The 27,081-nt window shown below is 42.3% G+C and overlaps 2 protein-coding genes across 4 annotated transcripts in view; both read left to right on the forward strand.

The window, feature by feature from the left end:
* Positions 1-1,940: 1,940 nt before the first annotated feature.
* rasl10a (RAS-like, family 10, member A) lies at positions 1,941-20,843 on the forward strand. 3 transcript variants are annotated; one of them, XM_052067758.1, is made up of 4 exons: positions 1,941-2,209; positions 3,235-3,580; positions 15,989-16,113; positions 19,749-20,843. In XM_052067758.1, the coding sequence occupies exons 2-4, from the start codon at positions 3,347-3,349 to the stop codon at positions 20,017-20,019; spliced, it is 630 nt and encodes a 209-aa protein (XP_051923718.1). In that variant the 5' UTR covers positions 1,941-2,209; positions 3,235-3,346; the 3' UTR covers positions 20,020-20,843. The 3 variants fall into 3 exon arrangements, with proteins under 3 accessions (XP_051923718.1, XP_051923717.1, XP_051923716.1); XM_052067757.1 differs by lacking the exon at positions 1,941-2,209 and adding an exon at positions 2,261-2,832; XM_052067756.1 differs by lacking the exon at positions 1,941-2,209 and adding an exon at positions 2,262-2,880.
* A 2,309-nt stretch (positions 20,844-23,152) lies between these two features.
* osbp2b (oxysterol binding protein 2b) overlaps positions 23,153-27,081 on the forward strand; it is a 34,246-nt gene continuing 30,317 nt past the window's right edge. Inside the window, exon 1 of the mRNA XM_052067739.1 lies at positions 23,153-23,474. Coding sequence (XP_051923699.1) covers positions 23,299-23,474 — 176 coding nt within the window. The 5' untranslated portion in view covers positions 23,153-23,298. The remainder of the gene's footprint in view (positions 23,475-27,081) is intronic.

The following is a 27,081-nucleotide window of genomic DNA, read 5'->3' on the forward strand; positions in this document are numbered from 1 at the left end:
AGAGCCACGCGGTCGTGTTCGCTCACTTATCGATTGTTTTACTTTCTCCCCAATGATTCAGTGAGTAATTCAGTGAGATCATTATAGCGAAAACCCAATGGCAACCTCAAACATGCTGAGTATGATCTATTTTTTTTGGAGGGGGGGGGGGGGGGGGTTCATCAGCAGCTCGTTGCTGTACACTGTGCTAATAAAGCGCTTTTTTTTATCAATGTCTCAGGCACTTTTCGACCTGGCTGCTTCTGTTAATGAATGACCAACATTTAGCATGCTTGCCACTGTCCCTGCCTACGCCAAAGCTGTCCCAATTTTCTTCTACAGTTAATGTTTTATGAGGAGTGAAGCAGAAAACAGGCTAACTGCCTCATGCTATTAAACCCACTGGACTCAACGTTAGATACACTAGCTAAATCTAATGAGATCCAATCTAAGAGCTGTAGGAAATGTCGGCTTGTAAATAATAACGTATTCCGCTGGACATCTTATGGCTTGTCTCGTTACCTGCAGAAATCCAAAGTAGAGGAGGGCAGAACATGTTTACACTGCACAGGAAGGCCTACGCTGAGATTCGAGCCGATGTCCTCTCGACTGTGAAGCAGACGTGTTCAACACTAGATGTCCATGCTAATAATCTTAGTACTGTAATAATTAACAAAAGAAGAATAAAATATACTGTAGTTCACAATAATTTTGCCACTCCCATTCTGCTTTAAAGACAAAATAAAAGGCTCCAAATATAGATATGAATTCCCACTTATTAATGGTCCTCCTCCATTCAGCTATATTACGGTAATTTAACACTAAGGTATTTTTCTTGTGACTGTAGTTTGTACTGGTTAAGAACTGCACTGAGGCAGTGCAGTTCGAAACTGATAAAACCCTGGGGAACCCAAGACCCCTTCTTTGGAAAATGATGAATTATACATTAAATGACTGCTATATGTTCACTGAACACCAAAATATATGTTTATTCAAATATTTAATGCTTTAATACTAATTTACGATTAGGGCCAAATTGGACACCCTTGGGACTTGAGTAGCAGAATTTATAGTGGCCAAATTTGACCCCGTGGGTTCTCCGGGGCTTAACACAAATATTAACCAAAAAAGTGAGCATATTCTTGAATAAATGCTGATCCTTATTGTCTTTATAATGCAATTAACCTATGTATACACCAGTTGCTATACATACAACAGTATCATTGTTAAACCGGCACAGCATTCACACTGTATTATTTGTGAGTACCGGTAAATTGAAATGAAAAATAAACGGAATAGTGAAACAATGCAACGTAACTCTAAGTGTCCCCTTAGTTTTTTTGGAGGGGGGGGGGGGGCAATGTATAGTGTTTTCTCTGCTAAATCCCTCTTCCTGCCACATCCCATAATGTGGCAGGAAGAGGGATTTAGTTAGTTCCTCGAAGTCTCTAAATCATCCATCGGTATGAACAGTTGTTTGTCTCTATGTATAGTCACCGTGAACACTGCACACCTGTGACCTCAATAATCTCCAAAATATTGTGCTGATCACCTTTATATTTTCACAGATTGAATGAACATGAGTAGAGCTGAGCATATGGATTTGGCTAACTATTATAAAGGATTATATACTACTATATAATCCACATTTGCTGACAGGTGACAACAGAACATGACAAGCAAGGCAGTAAACAATATTGCAAGGCTTGTCATCTTCTTTCACAGACGTAATCATGCTGCTGTGAGGGGGGGAAAGCTGTTCCCGTCCATAAATAATATGTGTCATTAAAATGCACTGAATGTAGTCATAAAAACCGCATTAAATCATGATTGCGTTTTTCAGGGGGGTGAATTACAGTGTTGACAGCGTTTTTACGCATACTGTACAGACCCATTACATAAGAGTCATTTTTTAGCCCAATCAGTGCTCTCTTTAATACCTTGGGCTGGCTCTGGAACAGTTGGAGGGATGGCGCTGCGCCTGGGCTCGGGAGGTACGATAGCAACGCCAGATGTTAAGACCCTCAATCATTTCAGTTGAAATTCTATGATATATTTATTGTTTTAAAATTAAAATAAAAACCTCAGCCCCTCCTTATGTATCGGGCAGTACATCTCCCCTCGGAGGTAAAATTATCCTGGAGCTGTGTGCCTAAACAAGTCGTGTAGAAAATGGAAGGGGATACTTTTCTTCACATTTTTGCTTGGTGTCCTGTGATATTCTTCTCAGGTAAAATAACATGTCTTGCCTCATATAAAGTTTGCCAAACACTACAGAAGTGACTATTGAGTATTCGTGAAAGCCACGTTTCGTTGAATTTCAAATGAGTTCAGATTTTTTTACAAGCACTACGGAATACTTGCACTTAAAAGTCGTGTCACTTTTGAGTGGATCCGCGGCCATGGTGGGACTGTGATGGATTGGGCTCGGCGTCTCTGCCGCTCTCTCCACGAACGAGTCGCGTCCCTCGGCGAGATGATGTGCACTCCCGCATCACCGTGACAGCTTCCACACTGAATCACGTGACAGAGAGGGAGAAAGGGAGAGAGAGAAAGAGCGAGAAGCTGGTGCCTTATCCGCAGACGCACGGTGCTCGTCCATGGGATGCCATAACAGAAAGCCCACGTCTGTCACCGCCTTTGTGGATTACCTTTTCCATCTTAATATGACCCGGTGCTGAATGAACCCATCTATAGCGTCGATTTGAGGAAGTATAATATGTGGCGGTGGGTGTTTTTACCACACGTGGAGCGCGTCTGGGTGCCGTGTGATGGATGTGCGTGGAAATTCGCTGTAGCGTGGGGATGAATTAGCGATGAAGACACCGAGGGCTCATGCTTGTCTTGGCCAAGGTCAGATTGGAGCCAGGCTGTGAATATGTCCATGTGGAGGGCACCTAGGTGGGCTACTTTGCAGGGGGTCTCTTATGGACACCCCCCTCCAACACACACACACACACACACACAAAACACTTTTCCCATTTTGCCCTGTCTGGGGTTTTTATTTTCTTTTGTCATTTATGCCCATTTAACTTTCCCCCTGATTTATTGTTTGAAACCATCCTTTTTAAATGATTTTACTTATGTACTGTATGTATTGGTTTACAAGTCTTTCTATTGTTGACATGCACATCTCTATGCTTTTATGCCATGTCAAAAAGAAAGTAAAATATTTTTATTTGGCACGTGTTTATGAACAACAGTAACATTTTTTTTTCTATTTGTGATCCGACTGTCTTCCCTTCCACTCCACAGGATGCCATTACAGAGAACACAAGTCTGCTGGCTGCGTGGATTTCTTTTTCGGCCCTCCAGCCTGGAACTGTAACTTGGCTAGCGAGAAATCCAGCTTGACATCCGGGTGTCCATGGTGTTGACACCAGGAATGGTGGAGACGTTGAGTATCGCCGTCATCGGTGCTCCCGCAGTGGGCAAAACTTCTATCATTCGCCAGTTTATCTACAATGACTTCTCGGAGGTGTATACGCCGACCCGCTCCAGATATGTGTACCGACCCTCCGTCATTCTCAACGGGAGCATGTACGAACTGAAGGTCCTGGACGTCCCGCCGATCTCCTCTTTCCCGTCCAGTTCCAGTCAGGTAATGCCGCAGCACGGTGGAGCGAAGTGACCCAGTACATATACTTCATTCGTGTGCTTCAGAAAATATTTCAGGAATCTGTACTCAAGTATGTGCTTTTTTGATGTGTCTGCACTTTTCTAAAACAGATACCTCCAAGTATTTTTCTACATTAGAGTGACCATATTCCTATTCCCCCCCCCCCCAAAAAAAGTTACTTGACCCAGCCTCCAGATACTGAAATGATACTCAAAGGTCTCATACATTTTAACTCGAATCATTTTAAAGTAAGACTGCATTATATTGGAAAATTATGTGATATGGGTGTTGCATTTTGCAAAATCGATGATATTGCGGTATTTAATATGAACCTAAAGAGATGTCATCTTTATTATTTAAGGAAGACATTTTTGTTTCATGCCGAAAAAAATCAATGTATTTTTGTCTACGTCAGTTCTTTAGTGTTAGTAATGCCCCAAGATGCGCTTCATCTATTGGATAGCGACGCGCATTTAAGGTTGCATCTGATTGGTCCAAGTTAGATGAAAGCATGCAATTCCACATGCTTTTAGTGTGCATCTTTTACATTCTGCACTGCAGGTGCCATGATTACAATGCATACCTGTCAACTTTTCGGAGCGCCAACCTGTATAAACTACCAAAAAAATCCTTATAAAGAGCAAAAACTCCTTATAACATACCAAAGCATTTTATATGTCAAAATAACGGCAGAAAAAAAACAAGGAAATGTTCAATGATATTTATTGTAGATCTCCATAATACAATGTCTGGTTAATGTCTAATCATCATTCGACTTAGTGGCATTACTGTGTTCAGAGTTGTATTCCTGCGTTACTTTTTTCGAGTAGAAAAAAGTACTGGGCAAAAGCAAATGGAACTACCTGTTGAGGAAAAAAAAAAGCCCGGAAATTTTCAGAATCCGTATGATTTGTGCGATACGGCCATATAACTAAGATTCACCACAAAATCCGTATGAACTATGGCTAAACCGTATGAGTTGACAGGTATGACAATGACATTTATTTTTTCACCATGTTATGCCTTCTGTGTATGGGTAGAAAATAAAACATCCATCCATTACCCAAGCCGTTTAAGTAATAAAACGGTCGCCTAACAATTTAACAAAGAAAATAAAAAAGATCACTCCATTTCTCCATCCTGTGGATCTAACCGTTAAAGAACTTGGTCAACTTTGCACTTTTTGAACTCTCTCTGAATACAGCTTTTAGGGTGTTTTTCTGTATCGAGCTTTGAGTTCTACGACCAGCACCTATTATTATTATTAAAACATTTTCCTGCGAGCTTTGCACATTACTACCTTGATCCTCAACTCTGAACCATTAGTCGTGGGGAGTGACTGCAGTTGTATTTGGCTTTTTCAACCAGTAAAAATAACGCACCTCTCAGTCAAGTGACTTCAACCACAGTGGCTAAATGAACGGGATTTCATGCCATCCCATTTCATCAGCAAACAGTTGGCATTCACACTTGTACCTGACCGCACCTGCACCACACACTTGCCCTGACTGCCGTTGCTTGCCTTCTCTTTTGGGTTCTCCTTGCCCTGCCAGCGTTCATGTCACATACGGTGATGACGGCATACTCCGCCTCTCATGGAGGAAAAAAAATACCATCAGCAAAATGAAACTCATTGTAATTGGTCCCACGAGAACCAATTAAAGACATTTTCATAAATTATAAAACAGTCCCGGCCGGATGCCCGAACAGCATTTTAAAAAAGTGGACATGTCTGGGCAAAAGAGGACGTTTGGTCAGGGCCACCTCTTTCTTACTCTCTGACCACCCTCCGCATCTCAGGAAAGTATCCCCCCCCCACACACACACACATTGTTGTAGTGTTCTTTGACTCCTTGATACTCTGCCACAAGTCATTTATGACTAACTGCGTATTTAAAGAAAACCCTTCAGTTGAGCTCTGTGTAAACGGTAAGATAATCTGACTTCAGTAAAGAATCTTGAAATAAAATGCACACGCGTGCCAATGTTGGCCAACACATTCATAATATAAGCAGAAACAGATAATAAGTAAAAAGTTTAAAATTCTGAAGAATTACTTTGTGTCTTTGTGCTTTTTAGATGTGATTTGAATGAATGAGCCGTTGATCACAGTATGGAAAATGGCGTCAGCCATTGATGTCGATTGATCAATCTGATTGGCCGTTAACGATAGCGAGTGAGTGCATGAGATAGAAGTAGTAGAGTTGGAGGCGATCTGTAAATTTTGCCGGGCCCTCATTAGTCATCCGCAAGTGGCCGGGCCCCCTTCCATCATCTCATTTTTTTTCAAGCTGAACATAAACTGCGAGTGTGGGTCCATCAATCCGTAATGGTTTATTTTTATCCTTCATCATTGATTTACAGTTCTTCACCTTTATCATTAGTATCATCAGATCTTTTTTTTTGCTTCTGGGGCGACAGCCAGTTGGCGTCATACATTGGGGCAGCACAAGGCATACACACAGCTAAATAGTTTTCTTTTTTCACTCATACTCTCCTTTTTATTTACTCTTTCTTTTATTTTGTTTTTTTTAACCCATTGTAACCTCGCTGGCGTGTTTTTTTTTTTTTTTGCTTCATTTGTACACCATTTCTATCTGAATTTTCAAAATGTTCTATCTTCTTTTTCAAATAAATGTTATTGAAATGGGGTGGGGGCGTGGGGGGAGACGCACATCCAAATAATAGTAAAACACACACTGACTGCATTAAACTGGTCGATGCTCAACTGAGGGCTCCTGATAAATGCTGAAGTCTCACACGACGACTGTTTGGCCTCCATACTTGTGACATCTTTTTTCAGTCAATATTGATTGGTTTCCAAATAGTTGGACATTTGTGTTGAATTGGCCTGTTTGGCAGCTCCCTCAGAAAAAATCATCCTACGCATCGTGAGAGTCAGTTGGATGTCAGTCTTGGCTTAAAAAAGTTCAGAGCCGGGCCATTGCACACCATTGATTTTGCTCTGGTCCCTTCTTTAGTTGCTTTGACTATTTAACCTCACCAGTGGTGCACTGACCGCTCACCGCTGAGGTGCACTATTGGTTTAGCACCAGCATTTTCATCCAAAGTCTTTAGGCCTGGCTATATTTTGCCCCAAAATACAAAATCATTTTAATTTCATTTGTGAAAATCATTGTGGAAAATTGCATTGACTTCTGATGTCTTGCCATTTCTCACGGGGAAGAATGACATTTTCCTTGTACGTAGATCAGTTGTGTTCACATTGTTAACCGTCGGAGACCACAACACTGATATTATTTTTTTTGGCACGCTCAGATGTCCCCCGTCTCGTTGCTATGGAGACACAACTGACTTAACGCTTCACTTTGACGTTTTAAAGTGCCCCTAGTGAAGACCGTACGGTGTATTATTTATTCACCACGATGTGTCTTCCTCACTCTGATACAGCATGACTTTGTTTGCTCGTAGCGAAAAGGCAGGATGATTCTGCATACGGAATACTGGCACAGCACTTGCTTTTGTAATCCTACATTTAAAAATAGAACACCCTGTCCTTTGTCTCATGACCACAGGTCATATGGCACGTTTCATTATAGATAGTTTTTGTTCCCTTATAACAATATGGCTTTCGACTGATGGAAAAAAACAAAAGTACAGCTGTTGCCATGAATATGAAGGTTGTATTATTGCTTTATCAGTTCTCTGTAGGTGTATGTCTCATGCAAGGATTTGGGAGGTCAAACGAATCCAGCATTGAATCGCAGCATGTGGAGTTGACATGTTCTCCCCATGCTTGTGTGGGTTTTCTGCATCGATTCTGCATTCCCACCACATCGCCAAAAACATGCATACAGTATTAGATTCATTGAAACCCCTAAATCACCGGTGTCAAACTCAAGGCCCGAGGAGCCAGATCCGGTCCGCCAGGTCATTTTATGTGGCCCACGAAAATCATGTGTGTCAACTTGCTAAAATCTGTACCAAAATGTTAAATAGTCATGTGGAATGAATAACATTCAGATTTTGCAATAGTTTTGTGACACAGTTTACACTCACTTGAACATTAATTGAACAAACTATTAGAATGACTTGACTGATTTCAAAACTAGTGATCTATTAATTTGTTGTGTACAAGTAAGGGAAGACATAACTTCAAATTGACCCGCGACTTAAATGAGTTTGACACCCCTGCCCTAAATTGTCCATAGGTGTCCAATGTGTGTGTGATTTGTTGTTTGTCGATACAGTATGTGCACTGCCAAAATAATCGGTTCCAGATTGAAATTGTCTCCAGAATAAAAACCAAGAAAAAAGGTAAGAAAGAAACAAACAAACCAAACCAACAAACGCCAAAAAACTGGAACACTCTCAACTGTCGTCTCTACACATGTTCCATGTGTATATCATGTCTCCCATCCAAACTTAGCTGGAATAGACCCCAGCTTACTTGGCCACAACACTGAACTGGATGCGCACTGCACTGACAAAAAAACAAAAAAACAAAAAATGAATGAAGCAATGTATCACACCAAATATTTGAGCTTTGGCTCATGTTAATAAATAATTTAATAGAGACGGTGTGACGGTTAAAGACTGGTGAGTACATCTGCCTCACAGTTCAATGGTTGCAGTTTCAAATCCAAGCTCTCGGTATTTCAGTTTCCTCCTGCATTTTGAAAACGTGCATGTTCGGTTCATTGAAAACTTTCAATTTTCCTTAGGTGTGACTGGAAGTGAAATGGTTGAGGACAGGCGGTAAAGGTGTAGGTGTGGGAGGAGGATCGATTGAATGGATGAAAAGTCCATTCCAATGTCCGCACATCTTGTATGTTGAGGTTGATATAAAGTCGACTGACCTTTATAGAAAATAATACAAAAATAATGAAACATTTGTTTATTTTTGAGTCAATCCAAAAATGCAGAAATTCCATATTATATTGTACTCTTCTCCCTCTCAAGTTGCTGAATAACCAAATTCGCCCTGCCTCTTCGTGTTCCGCGATGTGATGATAACAGAGTCATATTGTTCCATTGACAGTGTCAGTATAATTGAATTGCTTTTGTTTAGGATTTATTTTTTTAAAAATTGTATAGCGCTTGCATTGGACCTAAGTAGATGTACACCTGCACTGTTGAGTGGTGAAAAGGGCAAGCAAATTTGCATTGTTAAGATCATAGCTTTTTCTCTGAACAAGTTCATCTATGCATATCATGAACCTGATATTTTCCTGGCCAAAAGGTGCAAAAACATCTGGAGGTTATTTGCATATGATTGCAGGATGTGCACTCCAAACCATCTCAGTTGATGGTGTGACTCATGTCCTCAAGAGGACTGCTTTCGAGTGCCAAATCTCCAAGGTCGCCACATTTAGTTTCTTCACAACACCGGATGAAGGCGCGGCTCATTTCTTTTGTTGCTTTGACGTCACAAATAAGAGCAGACGTGGCTGTCCACACCATGGAGGTGACACGTAGAACGCAAAATGAGGCTGAGAAGCAGACAAGAAGGACCTTGAACAGGTTCAGAGGAGTCCAGTGCAATGAAACATTTCGCTCACTTGATCACTTTTCTTGCATTTCTTTACATTTAAAGTGAGAGTCCTCTGTCTTTATTTCCTTAACTTTCTCATCTCGAGACAACCCAAACTTACTAAAATATATCATGCATTACTGGAAAATCTTTGATTCCAACTCCAGCCTCCCTGTGTGGAGTTTGCATGTTCTCCCCGGGCCTGCGTGGGTTTTCTCTGGGTACTCCAGTTTCCTCCCACATTCCAAAAACACGCATGGCAGGTTAATAGAACACACCAAATTGTCCCTAAGTGTGAGTGTAAGCGCGGATGGTTGTTTGTCTCTGTGTGCCCTGCGATTGGCTGGCAACCGATTCAGGGTGTCCCCCGCCTACTTCCCGAATACGGCTGGGATAGGCTCCACCCCCTTCACGACCATTGTGAGGATGAGGCGGATCGGGAAATGGATGCACACTGGAAAATCAACAATGTATATAGACAGTCAGAATTCCACCTAAATTTGAAAGAAAAATTGTATCCAAAACTTGCCCTTGAGTCCTGAATCCACCAAAAATATGGCAAGCTTGGGCAACACGACACCTTTCCCCTCTGGCTTTCTGCTACATATTTGAAAGACTTGTTTTTCGTACTTTCATGACACTTTTTTAAAATTCTCGCATCCTGTCGATATCGGCAAAAGAGCAAATGGTACTGAGAGTGCTCATAGACCACCCAATATATCGTACTGCCCACTTGTTAGTGATACAGTACGCTGGCTGTATCTTAGTAGCTGCAAGACAACACAAAATGTCGGAATTTCTGTCCCTGCAGTTACAGCTCATAAGTCCTGGTGCAATATTAAGTCTCGCAGTTGGAACAAAGCATAAGTCAACATAAACAAAAAGCCGAAGTTAATAACACTAATGTGGTACATGAAGGATAAAGTAAGATGATGGGAGCATAACATTTTTGGATTCTGAGCCGGGGGCAACATATCCACGAGTCATACGGCAAATCATCAACTTTATATAGATTTGTTAAAAGTTGAATCGGTCATTGATTTTGTGCAACCCCTAAATGTCACTTCTCGGAAACCACTTTATTTTTTATTTTTTGCATGAGTAAGAAAAGTGGATCGTCTGGACTTCCGGCATTTTCCCGTGACAGTCGGCGACTCAGTAAAAATGGAGCCCCTGTCATTTTTGGAAAGTCTGATCTCAATGATGCTTAATCCCGCTTTGAAGAGATGTAAGGAGGGCTTGGAATGAGATGTGATGAGTGTTCCGTGTGTGTGCCGGAGTGCGGGCCACGCTTTGAGTCACACGAAGAGGCTTTTAAGCACACAGATGTGTTGAATCATATCGAAGCGGCATTTTCATCCCATGGTGAGGGGGTGTGTGCTCTGCTGTCCGTCGCAGCCTTGGGAAGGTATCCGCACACAGAGAAAACCATTAGCTGAGTGCTACCACACTATTTCTATGAGCAAGATTTATGGGTGCCCCTTGCTCAGCAACTCACCTGCCAGGACTCCGACCCCTTTTTTGTTCCCCCTTTAATTTTGTTTTTTTGTCTATTCTAGTCATGTCCGGCTTGTACTAGAGGCGTCACGCTTTGTGTGTTCACATTCTCTGTTCATAATGAGCACGCTGATGAGACACGGCGTATTTTAGAATCAATGCCCTGCTCGGTTTGGAGCGCTTCAGGTGGGGAAATGCAACTCTGGTGACACCAACTGAAATGGATATGGAGTTGAGTCCAGATTTTTTTGTTTCACACCCTGGCCGCATTTTAACTTGAAGTAAATTTGCCTTTTGTGGATGGGCATCCTTCATCTGGAAAAGACCCAAGAAAGACCTCGTGCTAATTCCATTTGTTTATTACATTTTGACGTAAAGCTGCGAGCCCCAAATTATTCGTAGCCTTTCTCATTTTATAAACGTCTTGTGTTTTAAATTTATAGCTCAGCAGAATGCAAAGTTAGAACTGTCTGTAGTTCAAGGAAATGCCTTCAAGCTGAGTCCTGGAACATCTTAGCGTACAGCATGCACTCTCTCTGTCTCTCCTCCTCTCTCTCCATGGTGTAATGGTATATTTGCCTGATTTGCATGCAGGCAGCATGAGTTCCCTTCCCATTACCTGACAGTGTGAATGGTTGTCTTCCTCAATATGTGCCCTGCGTCCGACTGGTGAGCAGTCTTAGGTTTAGTCTACCCTTTACCCAAAGTCAGCTGGGAAGCTTCCACTCATCCTTGACACTGAACAAGATAAGAGGGGCATAGAAAATAGATGGATGCATGTTAATTTGTATATTCCAGTTATATTTATTGTCAAAGTGAAGTAGAAGGACCGATTGAAATGTTTACTTTCCAGTGCCCGTCAACGGAAACATAAAAAATGTATGATTGGCATTCTTTTGACCTGCTGCGCTATTTCTATTTATCTCAAGGGGGACCTCCCCATTTTTAAAGCAAAACTACACTGTGTGAGCTGCGTTTGCACCCGTCAAAACACGGTAGTCTGATTTATATTTAGATAAAGAATGAAACGGACTTGTTCATCTCCATAAGGGGGAGGGGGGGCGATCATGTTGAGCAAGGGTGTGCCCAGTGATTTGCTGCACACCAGTCCAGGACGCACTCTGACTCTGTCCCAAAGTTAGCTGGGATAGAACAAGTGGTGTTGAAAATCGATGGGCTTCTTATTATAACTTACTACCTTTTTGCTTAAGGATACCCATTCATCAAATACAAATTCACTTTTGTCACAGTATCAATTATTCTGGCCTTGACTTGAATGTACCAACACAGATGGTTCGGGGGCAGAAAAGTTCTTGGCCTCAATAGTGGCGGAAATAAAAGAGCAACTGAAGACACGGGAGGAATTCGGTGCAGTCGCTTAGAAAGGTTGCCGAGAGTTTAATGGACACTGTTGAAGGACAGCTGACCAAATAGTCCTCTAATTTGTCATGAATAAACTGCAGGGTGGGGTGCTTGAGCGCGCCTCTGCGCTTCAGAGCAATATCTCATCACTTCATGTTATTTGGGGGGAAAAAATGAACATTTTATGATGATTATTTCAACCCGGTCTAATATTGGAAACAAACAAGATGTCTACCTTTCTACTTGAATTGCCGTGTGGTACGCCTGTCTGCTGCTGATAATATTGAGCGTTTGCCACAGTACGTCAGTGAGATGCGATAACAGCCTCGCTCTTGGCTCATTAATCAGTTTTATTTTGGACATGAGCGTCTGGACATTTGTCTTAGTTTTCTCTGTTCATGCTGTCAGCTTGAAATTGCATAATGTTACACGTTATGTAACTTTGAGCCTTCCAAATATGAGGCGCTCATCCCTGAAGGGTGTGTGTGTGTGCGCGTGTGTGCGTGTGTGCCTGCGCGCGGACGCATGAATTTGTGTGAGTACAAATAGTGTTTGGGAAGCTTTAAAGGCGCCACAAGGCCACTTTTGTCACAGGTGTCAAGATTAGTGTGCTTAAGTGAGGTGGCGGCACCCAACTGCAGCAAAAGCTAACGCAAAGCTTTTTTTCTTTCTTTCTTTTTTAAAGAAGAAAAAGTCCAAGAGATGAGTGGCGGGGATTACATGCACATCAGCACCAGCAAGGATTTAAGAGAAACCACGAGGATATTGTGGATTAAATATTTGGAAATACGGTACTTCCATCCATCAGCCACTCGACTGATCTATCTGTGTGAGAGAGACAAAGTGTTGTCCAAGTGTATTTGAACTATTCAGTGAAGCTATCTTTATTCACTAATTTTGACAGTAGTCTTACCATTTTGTCATTCTGCACATATTTTTGTCATTTTGTGCACGAGTGCAAATTATGAGCAATGGGCCATAACTGTCTCTATGTTATTTAAAATGCTGTGAATTTCAAAAAAGACTTCAGTCGGACAGATTGAAATGTTCTTGGTAAGGTCACCACCGTTAAGAGGAGGACGATTTTTACCCTCAGGGGACCCAATTGACTTTATTTGCAAACGACCTATGGTTGACGCTGATTACCTGACACGTCTCCCACCACAGTTTACTGTACATGAGTATGAATCGATCACAATGATTCATGGTGCCTCCTTAAATTAGAAGACTTGGACAGCTTTGTCTTTTGTCATATGCCCGCAGTTGTCAGGGAAACGTGTTGTGTTTTGGCTCTTGAGGAGACAAGGAGGAGATGCTCTATTTCCTCCCAGAAGACTGTCTCCAAACATAACAGCCGTGCTCCCACAAGCACACCGTGGCACAAATAAACATGCCCACACATGCATTTTTAAAAATCCACTTGACTTCATTTGCACCCTGATCCCGCCTATGCTTTCTTACCTTTTGTGTCTTGTTTCGGCTGTCAAGACATATTCTCGCTGCCCCCCTGCTCCTCCTCATCCTTCCCATCCTCCTCCTCCTCCTTGTCCTCCACATTTAAAAACAGAACTGGGACCACAAGGAACATATGAGATGAGAATAAACCATGCTATTTTTAGCTCAGCTGCAACTTCCTTCACTGTGCACCTGACGATTGTCAGATGAGGCTAAGCTGTGTTGATGTGCTGTTATTAAATCACTATACATAGATCGATTGATAGAATGTCTCTGTCTCTCTCTCTCTCTCTTTATATATATACACAGCATGTGCACACACAGTTTTCCCCCTTTTATTTTAAAATGAACTTATGCAGAAAATGGTCACACTTCCATCCAGTGATCCTTCGTCTTTCACCTTTGATGTCAGAGACGTCAGCGATGCATGTTTGCCTCCACGTTTGAGCAGCCTCATTACCCGTGCAGAAGTGTGCGACGCCTCACACTCACTCTGCCAGCCACCCTCACTCCTCTGTGTTTGCATTTCCATCTTTGCAAGTTACACCAAGTCTCGCCCTCGCCTCCCTCTGCCATGTTCATAAATGATTATATTATTTGTTTTTGTGCAGCGTGAGGCCTCATTTCCGACATTACAAGGCGATTCTCCACATTCAAATTTTGTGTTACACGGGGCGGTAGGATGGAGTGCTATAAATTAAGTACCACAGGGGAGAACAGTCTGGCTAATTAGAACAATCATTGCTTGAAAAGGAGGGGTCAAAAGCTAATCCGAAGCAAGAAATGAAAATATGGCTTTATTTGATATGTGCTTTGGCTTACTGGCACATCAGAAACAACAACAAAACCGTCTTAAATAATGCACTGTACAAAAATACTACGTTCAAGGACCTTCACAAAAACCTCCCGCACAAACGAAACCCCCAGGGCAGAATACTGTCATTGTGTGTTGCAGCAAAATTGCTAAAATATGATTTGATCGGTGGACCCTGGAAGGCGCTGTTTGTGGAAGACGGCACGCAAGCTGTACAACGACAGAGTTCGTAATTGCGCTCACCAAAATAGTTTCATAATCCTCATGAAATATGATGGCTCTCTGCAGAGCAGCATGGCAGCAGGTGGCAAAGATGAGGCAAAATCATTTTCGCAATTACATCTTTAATTGAAATAGGTCCTGGCACGTTTCATATTTCACATTTTGTTCTCTGTCAATGAGTGTTAAAATTTCAGATTAAAAGTGGCAGACTGAGTTCATCATGGTTGCCAGCTGTAAAAAATAAATAAATAAATAAATAAATTAACCCTCGATCTAGTTCACGAGGTTATCTTCCCCCATTTTCTAAAACGTTATCTCAAGGCTGAATTTCTTTTCTCATTTGTCCTTCGAAAGCAGGCCTTGACATCACAGCCCTCTCTTTCCATCTCCATCTTCCAGCAGGAGTAATATACAGTAATTCATTGGGCGCTGTTGTGGAGGCTAATCATGTTACTCATTGTATCATTTTCATATAATTCATATGATGAATAACAATAAAGACACTTTATGTTCATATTCCTGTAATGATATGAGCAAACCGTATATGAAAATCATTGAATCTACCGGAAAAAAAATCAACACTGCGCCGTTCTTCTGCTACTCCATGTTTTCATTCATCAATTCTGCGTTGCCACAGTTTTTCCCCCTTTGAAGCAATGGGAAGCAGTACTTAACGGCATACGCTCACCGTGTTTTATGACTTTGTCGTGGGTCGTCCAACTCTCAGAACTGACTCTGACTCTCCAACGACCCTGAGCCAAAGTGATTTGGAATAATTAAAGAAGCACATGCTGTTCAACCTCTCTCTTTATTGCTTTTTATTCCAGCCATCTATCCATTCTTTTTTTATACAGCTTATTCTCACGAGGCTCACGGGTATGCTGGAGCCTATCCCAGATGAATTTGGGCCTGGGAACGGCACACCCCAAACTGGTCTGCAGGCAATCGCAGACAATGTATTCTATGCTTTTGTAGTTAGCTGCTATATGTATCATATGTGTCGCACACATAGAGTATGAGCCACACCAAAACAACTACCGGTATAAGCTCGTTGCATAATTCAACGGCACAACACATTCTCATGAGAATTTTCAGCCATATTCCATACAGATACGACAAAAGCAACATGCAGAAACTGTGTTTGGGTATTTTTTAGCCAAATGAACGCCACTGTGGCTGTGCAACATTGCACCCGATATATACAATGGTGGATCCTGCATAAACAAACAAACAAACAAAAAACACACACACAAGTGAGGCTGAGGTACAACAAAGAAAATGATTTTCTTTGACACAAATATGGTTTCACGATTATGATGGCCATTGCCAATGACTAAAATATTTACGGCACGATAAATGGAGGTAGTAAACATCAGCCTAGTGAACTGTACCAGTCTTTGCATTTCAGTTTGAACTGCATCCAAGGGAAATTAGATTTAATGACCCGTTGTACACTGTCGAATCTCAAATCGCTGTACATTGTTTAGTTTTTTTAATTTGGTCTCGCTTTAAATAATGAAGCATTATTTGTGTATGTGTCCTCCAGGAGTGGCTGGATTTGCGTTGCAGAGGCGTTCGCAACGCCAACGCCTACATCCTGGTGTACGACATCTGCTGCGTGGAGAGTTTTGAATACGTGAAGATGATCAGGCAGCAGATAGTAGAACACAGGTATGGTCGGCGCCTCGGCGCCGCACTTGCTCTGGCAAGCAGCTTGTTAACTATCACACTAGTTTGGTGGCGATGACAACACAGTATCTTGAAGACAGCGTACAATTTTGCAGGCGAGACTACAAAGTGTACAATAAACTGCTTCGTGACAGGGTGACAGTGACAGATAAGCCGCAGCGGTAACCTATCTTTTAATTCCCCCCAGCATCCTGACAGTGCAGTAATGACATTTGATTCGTATTGTTGACACATGACAAGCCTCAAATGTGACTGGAGATTGATTCAAAGATGACTTTTTAAGCATATTTCTGCTGTTAATGGGCAGTAGATGTGGTAAAGGATGCGGTAAAATGGAGATAATACTTTTTGAAAGGTATAATGGCTGACTTCATTTGTTTTGTATGGAGCTTCAGGACAGGACTGGCCCCATACAGCCAATATACCCACTTTGAGTTTTGCATTAGTGTGAAGGGTTATTGTGCGTATCGTAGTAGGTCTATAAACCAAAGCTGAGAAGAAAAAATATGCATGAAGATTGGATGCAGGGGAAAAGTGTAATCATACATTGCATTAACAACTGAAGACTGACTGGTGTGGGATTCGTTCTTTCAATTGAAAATAATTCTGCTTATTTGGACAGAATGCACATTCGCCTGGCATCAATTAAAACATTAAAATTGTTTTTTAACATTTGCGTTTGTTTAGCCCACTGGCATGAAGCCATATTGTCATACTCTTGAGATGTCTTGTTAATATTGCAGATATTGTTATCCAGCCTGTGAAAAGGAGACACGTGGTGTGATCACTGCGTTTTTCAAGACTTTTGTAATTTCACCTTAGGGATGTAAAATAATTCTGTTCAAGTCTCTTTGTGCGTATTCCGGTGTGTGGAGCTATCGGGCCATCTGTCCTGTTAGATGTGCTAATATGTCGGTCTTTGTCATCAATGAGGCAGACCGTATTAAGCCTTAAGAGGGGAACAGATAAGTTGTTTGAACGGCAGCTGCCACTGAACCTTCATGCATTGTAATGTAACTAATAGAATATTAGACCATTTGTCCTGTACATAAACTTATTTGACGCTTTTTCATAAAATAAATATCAGGTCTCCCTGCCATACTAATAATGCCTACTAAAAAAAGGACAATTAAATTTAGCAATATAACGACCGAGAGTTCCTATGCGCAAGGAAGATGTTATAGTGGTGCCTTTAAAATATGATAATTAATTCCATGATTATGCCCTTAACACAAAACATCTTATCCGAAATCATCTTTCCCCATTGAAATGAATAGGAATGCAAAGAATCTGTTCCTTTGTTAGGTTTTTAAATACGGAAAATAGCAATCAAGATACTGTACATTACTTAAACATGAAAACACATGAATTAAACTGTTTGTGCTGTTCATCATGATGAATTAATTGTGACTTCTTCTGTTGTGTGTGACGTGGCCACTAGGAGGTAGTTTAATACTGTTTTGCAGACAGAAACAAAGAAAAGTTGCACGATTGCTGTCAGTGTCCACAGCTGTGAGCCGCTTGATAGAGGCATGGTTAAAATTCTGTTGGAGGTGCGAGTTGAAACTCCTTCTGACAAGCGATTATGCTAGAAGTTCCTAGCCGACCCTCACAATAAGTATCATGCAGCCGCAAGTGTGATGACAACAACAAAGGTGATTATCGAACTGTGGCCTAGAGTGTCCTGGTGCCAGGTGCATGTCTGGGCACCCTTATGTTTGAACATTGTGTTACTTATGGACAATCAGTAACAAGCACAGAGCTCCAATAACAAAGCACCACTCAGGAATGGATCAGTCAGGCTGTTTCTCCTGATCAAGGTCTCACTGTCATTGCCCACATCAGCATTGAAGTTTCGCAGCAGAACCAGAGACGGTGCCCTTCAGTACCTACACCTCCAGGCCTGACTATAGAGAAGGACACTTGTGACCCATTTCCTGGTGAAAGAAAAAAAATCTCCAATTATGTCCCTCACCTTGGACTTGGGTAACACAACGCCCCTGAGAGCTCCTCGGGTCCTCCATCATGATAAGGTGACGACCAATAACGGGCCTAAAAAATGGAATATGATCATCACTTGCCAGCCCGAATGCCTTACACACAGGCATTGTTCTAACTACGTGTGAACAATTGAATATTTCCATGCACAATGTCTTTGTCCACCCAGTCCAGGCAGCTGACAATGTCATTGTGTTCACTGCGCCTAATTGCAATACCCATTTCTATTCTTCTGCTGTCTTTTACTAGTCCTGTTCTGCTCACACATTCCTTCATTGTAATCTTTGTACAGTATTGAGAAACAAAACTGTATGTATGTCTTTTTTTTTCTTGGGGAGCACAGTGACCTGGTGGTTCTTATGATCTGAAATGTGTGTGGGGGGAGACAGAATATTTCTGACACAGTAACATTCAGGCTAAAATAGACTGTAGACTATATGCATACATCATTTCCGCATTTGGGCTATGGAGGCGTGCTCACCTCCGGTCGCTTGCCTAACACATAATGTTTGTATTGAAATCTTGAAAATATGCTCACAATCTGCTAAAATGACATCACGTTACCATCAATAACAGTTATCCAAGTGTTGGCAAAGCAATCAAAGCATCGCATCTCATTTAATGAGCCATTTGCTGTATCACAGTACATTCGGGACCATGTGAACGTAGACTTGCGCGGCTTATTTTGACATGCGTTTCTGTCAGAGATTTCCTCGGACAAAGTTAAAGAAATGACTCGGCACACAGGAAAATTGTCTTCAATTTCGGCGGAAGCGGATCTCTGAGAGCGAACGACGGTTAGTTGCTCCGCGATCACACTCAAAGTCCCGTCTCCGCGAGTTTGACATTTTATTGTAACATATGCAAAATACAAGAAAAACACTGCCCCCGATATTTGCATGCCGCACCCCCGGTCCAGCCCTCGGTAGTGATTGGTTACCTGTTTTTCAAACTTGAACCATCAGTACATTGGCGCCTTTTCTGTCTGGTCTACATCGAATTAACATGTTGCAGACTTTGCGGATGGCCAATGTCGCCTGGTCGCGACGGGTGTTCTCAACTCGTCTTTTGTTGCTCAACCGCTGTTCCCGAATGATTCATTCCCCTTTTGTGACCGAGTTTCGCCTTCTCCCCTGTGGTCGCCCACCTGTATTGACGTGCTAAGTGTGGACTTCAACAGTCCTCCGGCCAGATGGCCGGCGCCTTTGTGTGCAGGCATTTGGGGGTGCTGGATATGCACCCAAACGCTTCGATGTGCCCAAATAAATGAAACTTTAAACATGATACAATTTTGCACATATATTCCTCTAACAGCAACCCAACTTTATTTAGAACGCACAAATCAATAAATAAATAAAAGACACCCCCCACGCACTCACACACAAACACACACACAAATGTATGCTCACCACTCCCTTGCTATTTCTTTTCACACTCCATATTGCTTGCAAGCAGTGCTGCACAGTGTGGTGTGAGCCCACCCTGCCCACCCAGAACCCATGAGCTCTAATCCTCCAATCCGCCCCCTCACATCTCAGAAGAAAGGCAGGCAAAAGCTGCAAATAGCTCAGCTTGCACACACCAAGCACCCACATGCTAACACATGTCAACCTTTGCAGGGAAGGCAGCAGCAGCGAAGTGCCCATTCTGGTGGTGGGCAATAAAAGAGACCTCCAGCGGCAGCGCTTCACGCCTCGCAGGGCGGTGTCGGTTCTGGTCAAGAAGACGTGGAAGTGCGGCTATGTGGAATGCTCAGCCAAGTTCAACTGGCACGTGGTCCTGCTCTTCAAGGAGCTGCTGGGCATCGCCGTGGCGCGGGGCCTGCGCCAGAATCACACCTCCATCCGCCTGCAAGGGGCACTGCAGAGGAACCGCTGCACCATCATGTGACCCTCTCACCTCAGCAGGGGAGCAAAGGACTTCTTGATCTTAATGGCTGGAAACTCAATACCCTGTGGCCTCCTGCTTTACTGAGCTGATTTTACATAATGAGCATTATTGAGAAGCTGCGCTTGCACGATTCCATTCATGGGTCTCATCCAACCGCTTCCGAGTCGCATTCTGCTGTTCACTTTTCTGGCATACAAGTAAAGAGGAGTCGCCATATGACACAACAGGCCTTGCATTGCATAGACACTCGGGTGTCTGATTCCTTACTTCTCTTAGTGACGGTAGACTAATTGGAAAGAAGCTGCTTTCGTGAGACTCAAAGGGCGAGAGGCAGCAAGATTGGTTGAGTCTTCCTTGTGAATGTGTTCTATTCAGTGAGGTAGAGGAGGTGACAACTGAAAAAAATATATATTTGGGGAGATCTTCTTAAGAGATGGATTAGTATGTTTCTAGATTCAGTAAGGTAGCATACATTTCTCGGTTCAATGACACTTTTTGTTACCTGCCCATACTGCAGCTATGATGATGTTTGTTTAGACTAAAGGTGTTGCATAGTTGTCATGCAGCGGAAAATGCTGCAGTCCCTTATCGTGATGTACTGTAGGACCCCCACACCCACCCCATCCCTTTTTCATCAACCACCCCACTTCCCATCCCACCCCTCTCACTCGGTGGCTGGTGAATACATTAACGCAAGGGAATTATGGACCTGCAGGAGGCTGCGGAGCCTGAAAAAAAGGCACTGCATGCCGGTTTGATTGTGTGTGGGGGGGGGGGGGGGGTGGCGATTGGACAGTGCGCGTGTGTATGAGAAGTGGCATGCTTGATCGCTGACATTCAAGCAAGCAAAGGGACGGAACAAGCAAATGAGAGACGGACCCTGAAAGCTTTGTCTTAGAAAGGAGCAATAAAATTCCGCCTGACCGACAGAGCCATTGTATTGTGTTTAAGATCAATTGATTAAACCCATCCACACTTAAAAAACAAAAAATGCTGCAGCAGTGCTCCAAGACGTCAACCAAACACTACACAAGTGTGTCCCAGACAGAGACAACTCTAATAAAGGTTTCCTAACCTGGCTCTTAAACAATGTATGGCAATTATGTGAGACTTACAGTTTGTAAACATGACTGCACTGAACATTAGAAGACTTGTTGTATCTAAGAGGGATTTCTTGAGTAATTGACTTGCATGCTATTGTTGGCACCAGATCCAACAGGTCAGGTTTTAATTGCACTGATGTGAAAATGTGATATCGTGTTGGATTTTTTTGTAACACATGGTTGTCTGACTGTGTTGTGAGTTGCGGAGTGGTGTGGTTGTTTTACACTGGCATGTGGGAGCACAAGCTTGTGATGTAGTGCTGATCCTTTTGTCAGGGTAGATTGCTGTTTTAGTCATTTTTGTTTTCGATTCAAAATTTCAAAAGACATGTAGCAGCAACTGTGTGTAGCATGAGTTCTCATCAGATCGCGCGTTTCCAAATAATAAGGGCTACAGTTTTTTTTAAAACAAACTTGTATTTGATTTATTATGATAGTATTGTGATATTTTGACATGATGAAATAAAGGCGTTTGGGAACAGCAATTGCAACTTCTCAGTGCCTTGTATAATTTCAGCACTTGGCAACATTTGGGCAACAGTGCCATCTAGTGTACAGTATGTACTTTCACCGTTTGATTGGTCGTGAGCTGATCATGAGCGTTGTAGTGTTGAAAAGTTTGGTCAATTGAGCTTAGACTCAACCTACTCCATTAGATGTGACTGAGGATGTTTATCTTTTTGTGTCAAGTGGTTCATTGGATGCCAGTCCAGGGTGTTCCTCACCTCTCACGCAAAGCCAGTTCGCCTCCAGCTCACCCAGTAAATTGTATTTTTACCAGAGCAGAAGAAATGTAATTACCAGAATTCTGGGGATGAATTATATGAGAAACAATGAGAACAAATTCATACACGGAAAAGCTGATAATGTTGAATTTTAAAGTTGAACTTGCAGCGACGACGTGCTGTGCATTTGGTGCATGGACCTTCACTATGGAATTACTCGACCATGTCTTATTTTGTAAGACCATGTCTGCCACCACTATCACATTGCAACTACAGAAGCCATCCATATACAAAAGAAGAATTGTATCCCCCTCACATGATGACTCAAGTGTCTATCTATAAAAATGCGCTACTGTGCCACAAGCATCATCTGGAATAGTTCCGAATCAATAGTTATTTGACGGGGGTTGCAGAATCGCCTTCTGTTGATCAATAGGAAAGGGATAATATGCCAATTGGTTGCGTGTCGCCACGGATCACTACTATCCACTAGTTGCATTAGTGAATAACTTTGCTGCTGTGAATTGGGAATTTCTCCATTGTGAGACTAATAAAGGTTTTTCTTATTTTTCTTCTTCTTAGTGTGCATTCGTCATTCTACTAATGCACCATAGTTGTTTTTAGTGCACTGGATTGTCTTATTAGTGAGGACAAAGAGGGTACTAGTACACGGACATTAGACTGGATATTGAGCTTATCGAATAAATACCAACATGACTTTCTACATACTTCCTAATATCATTGCAATTGGTATGGCATTTACAGTCATTTGAATGTTTGGAGCCCATGTGAAGAAATATTTTTTTCAGTGTATGATAATCTGTGTTGTGGATTCTGTCGTGCATAAGAAATGATTAACATCTTGCCAGTCACAGCAACTGTCTTTGATTGGTTGTTTTTACTTGGGTGTTGTGTTTTCTTGCAAATCCAGTTAGACAAACAAGATGGGGCCAGAGAGGCCTAACTTGTTTTTCCACTCCTGTACTGCTTTCAGGTCATACTTAGTTTTAACAAATATAAATAATAATAATAATAAAAAAAAGAACATTGAAAACCCACTAATTGAAAAATATGTAATTAGAACAAATGGTGTGTATTTATTCGTCTGTCTTTGCCAGCGACATATTGTGACCGCCAGAACAATTAAAATGCCTTTCGACTTGATGCAATTCATCTGTGCCTCTACTAGTTGTGACATTGTCTTTTGACACACAATATACAATATGCACAATATCCAATAGGTTGGGAAACTGCTCTACACTACAGTACCCAACAGCAGAAGCGTCATGTGAAAAGGAGGGCACTCGGCTCTCTCGCTCGCTCTCAGGGCGGACCTTCCTCCGCTACGCCCTTTCGTCGTCGCCGCCGACTTGCTCGTTCGCTCGCTATCCAAGCAGGGTTGCTGTTGGCGGTGTCCCTGTCGATGAAACCTGCGTGCGGCTGAGCGGAGGATGAGTGAGCAAGGGAAGGGCTCGGCATCCGCTTCTGCTGCGGCCCCGCTGGTGGCTGCAGCAGCTGCAGCAGGCTCGGATACTTACAAAGGTTGGCTTTTTAAATGGACCAACTACCTGAAAGGATACCAGCGGCGATGGTTCGTCCTAAGCAATGGCCTGCTGTCATATTACAGGTAAAAACATACAGACTACAGTCAACGGGCTTGCTGTAAAGAACTAATAATGGACACGGAGCGAGTTCCATTGGTGCATCACTCCAGCTGTATTCAGCGGCTGGCTAGCGGGCTAACTGTCGCTGTCAGGCGGCCAGCTGACAGCCACTTTCAACAACGTGGCTGTTTTGTTCCAAATGGCAGCTGGTTTGGCAGTGGCGACAGGACGTCCGCTGCGCTCGCCGAACTATGTTCTGTCACAAATGTGCCCGTTGACACGTTTGTGACACATAACCGCACTCATTGTAGGAACGACGTCCCGTAGCTCGCCAAGCTAGCTACTTTCATTCTTGATGAGAGTCAAGCTTCATACGCCCTCATTTCTAAACATATGGTCCGCCATTTATTTATTTATTTATTTATTTGTATTGCCAGGTTTTAATTGGTGATTGTGACGGTTGAAGACGATTCATCGGAATCAATACTAAGCAATGTTATTGTGCAACATCTCACACCTGTAGCCGAGGTGTTTCTTGCAGGGCACACGAGCCCCAGACAAAATGCAACCGAAAGAAATGATAAAAACAATAGTGTGACACACTTATTTTTGTCAGTATGTAGAATAGTTTGCAGCGCTAAGGTGTGTCGTAGGAAATGATCAATTCCATCCCCATCTCAGTTCTGCCAAAATGATAATTTATTCACTAAAAATAATGTATTTCTTAGTCTTCTTTTGGAAATGTAGTGTAATGACCGGCAGAACCATTTAATGGTCTTCACCTAGATGACATAAGGTACACTTAACACGTTTCAGCCTGTTGCCATCCAAACAACACAGTTGCTTCGTGTTCAACTAAACGGGCCTAGATTTCAAAAACAGTAAAAAAAAATGTTTGTACATCAACACCATTGTTTCACTACAGCAATCCCACGGATAAAATGCCACAATATGCCACCTAAACCTGTCTGAATCGGAATTGGTGTCAAGGAAGTATGTCGAAGTGATGCATCTTGGCAAGAGACACGTTATGTTGTCAGGGAGGAGCTAAGTTTAGACTGGGTTGTTAGTGGAAGTTACAGAGTCTTTGCCACATATGCTCGTACATCCATATAAATCATTTTTCAAAATCAGTCTTTTTTCAATTTATTTTTAGTCAACCATTGTGAGATAAATTCAAAATAATGGTAAACTGTTGGGTCATATTTTATTATACCGTATTTTCACGACCATTCGGCGCACCGTATTGTTGGCCGCAGTCTCATTAACAGGTGCTATTTCTGTATTTGACACAGACAAAACGCACTGTATTATTGGGCGCAGTTTTACAGTGGTAAAACATCCTCCAGCTTAAACATACGGCAAGAATGCGCACACGCTGAAAACACGTTAGCTTGAAGCATACGGTAGTATGCCAAGACATACGGATACACGCTAAAAACACATTTTTAAAAAGGCAACTGAAGCAAAACTGAGTTCGGTTGTATTTTATTTAGCCATCGTACAATGTACTCATGTTTTTCGATCAATCATCAGATCAGAAATCCATCAATGTCCTCATCTTCTGTATCAGAATTGAACAATTGTGCAAGTACCGGTAATCCATCAAAAACGCCAGGTTCCCTCTCGTTGTCAGAGTCACTCTCATTGCCATGTGGTTCCACAGAAATAATGCCGGCTTTGCCAAAAGCTCGAACAACAGTGCAAGCAGACACGTTCGTCCAAGCAGCCACAATCCATTCGCAAATTGTGGCGTAACTCACTCTTTGTAAAGTTGTGTTTGGCATCAATCATCCATTGTTCCCATGCCGCTCGCAACTTTACTTTGAACGCCCGGTTGATGCCGATGTCCAGCGGTTAGAGTTCTTTAGTCAAGCCTCCAAGAATGACGGCAAGCTCAGAGTTCATTTGCTTGACTTGGTTTTTCACCGCTGTTGTGAGATGGGCACGCATGCCAAAAGCATAACCGATGGCTTGAAGTTTGAACTGAGCTTCATAGGCGTGTCTCTTTGAAGAATTTATTTTCGGGGGTTCTTAGAAACCAAAACCGAAGTTGTTTTTTTTTCTAATAATGCACATAGCCACACTTTATACAGGTCTTGGTACCTGCTTGCGGCGTCCCTTTAGCGTCCACTTACACGCCCACCCTTCACTCATTGGCGGACTTCTTCGCCGCATGCCTGTCCTCACTCACTTCCGCCTTTTCTCTATATAAACAGCATGTCGGCTGTTAGTCAAGTTTTGGAACTCAGTGCATACATAAGACGCTCCGCATCATAAGGCATCCTGTCCATTTTGGAGAAAATTTAAGACTTTTAATGGCGCCCTATAGTTGTGAAAATACGGTACTTGCAGTTAATGTAAGCATCGGAAGGGGGAAATATAAAAAACGTGTATTTATTTTTTTAAGCTAATATTTGCTGAAGATTATTGTCACATTTTGTGACATTTGCTTGGTGGTGTACCATGAATATTTTTCATCATGTAATATGTGCCTTGGCTCAGTGAAAGTTGGCAAACACTGATAGTGGACATGTCAGTCTAAATTCTACCTGACACCTTCACCCTCCCACTTCTTCATTAATCCGCAATCCAATACGAGTGCCGTATCAAAAAGGCAAAGATGCGTAATGCCCGTTTTCTCGTGATACTGTCAGAAAGGTATTCTGTAGTTTCTTGTAGAACTACGTTGCTACATCCTTAGAGCCATAAAACATTTTTCAGTTGAATGTACAGTAAGTGCACCGACTATATTTCGACATACAACTGTTGAAGGTTACTGCAGTATTATCTGTCAAAGCTGTGAGTGACATTGTAAATAATTAAGGAAGTCTACCTTTCAGCTAAGTGGGTGCATTGTGCTTTGTGATGTAACGAGCAAAATGGGTTTTTAGAGTATTTGCTGAGGATTATGTTGTTAAATATTTTCGGGCTTTTAGACGTACATTGAAGCAGGGCTTGACATAATGCCCGGAGAGAAGTTCAGGGTATCAGTGATGCTCAAGGACACCACACGGTCCTTTGAGGATTTTAGGGGTGCATGGTCCATGCATCCTCTCTAGCTTTGTTTGACCCCACTTGACAAAGCTCAAAGTTCTTTTGTTCTCATTGTTCTTCCGGTCGATGACTTGAATTGGGATCCCATGGTGGCAGGGGGCGATCCTGACCAATCAGCTGCAGCTGTTGCTGATTGTAAAATGGAAGAAATGTCCAGCCAGAGTTGTTGTATCAGCATACTCACTGAGGAAGCCTCTTTAGCAGTTTTCAATGTAGCGCGTGTCATTTGACACAAAGGTATGAATGTCAGAGCCTGTGGTGAAAGCAGAGCCACCTGCTGCTGCTGCTGCCCTCTATTAATAGTCCATTATGTTGTAAGGCCATTGCCATCACTGCGCGACGTCTGAGCACAGACTAGTCGTTGTCTCATCCTCTGCTCCAGCCCACTGTGTGTCTAACCTGAAGGATTTTTTTTAATGGCAGGCTACATGTTTGTTTTTTTTTGTTTTTTTTAATCTTGTGAGAGAAGTAAAAATAAAAAGTGTGAGACCTGACAACATGTTAAGTGTAACCAATGCCCCTGCGTGTTTACGACATTTTTATTTCCTGTTGTATCTTTTCATCATATTTTTG

This window comes from Hippocampus zosterae, chromosome 6 (assembly GCF_025434085.1).
Source record: "Hippocampus zosterae strain Florida chromosome 6, ASM2543408v3, whole genome shotgun sequence".
Classification (NCBI taxonomy): Eukaryota; Metazoa; Chordata; class Actinopteri; order Syngnathiformes; family Syngnathidae; genus Hippocampus; species Hippocampus zosterae.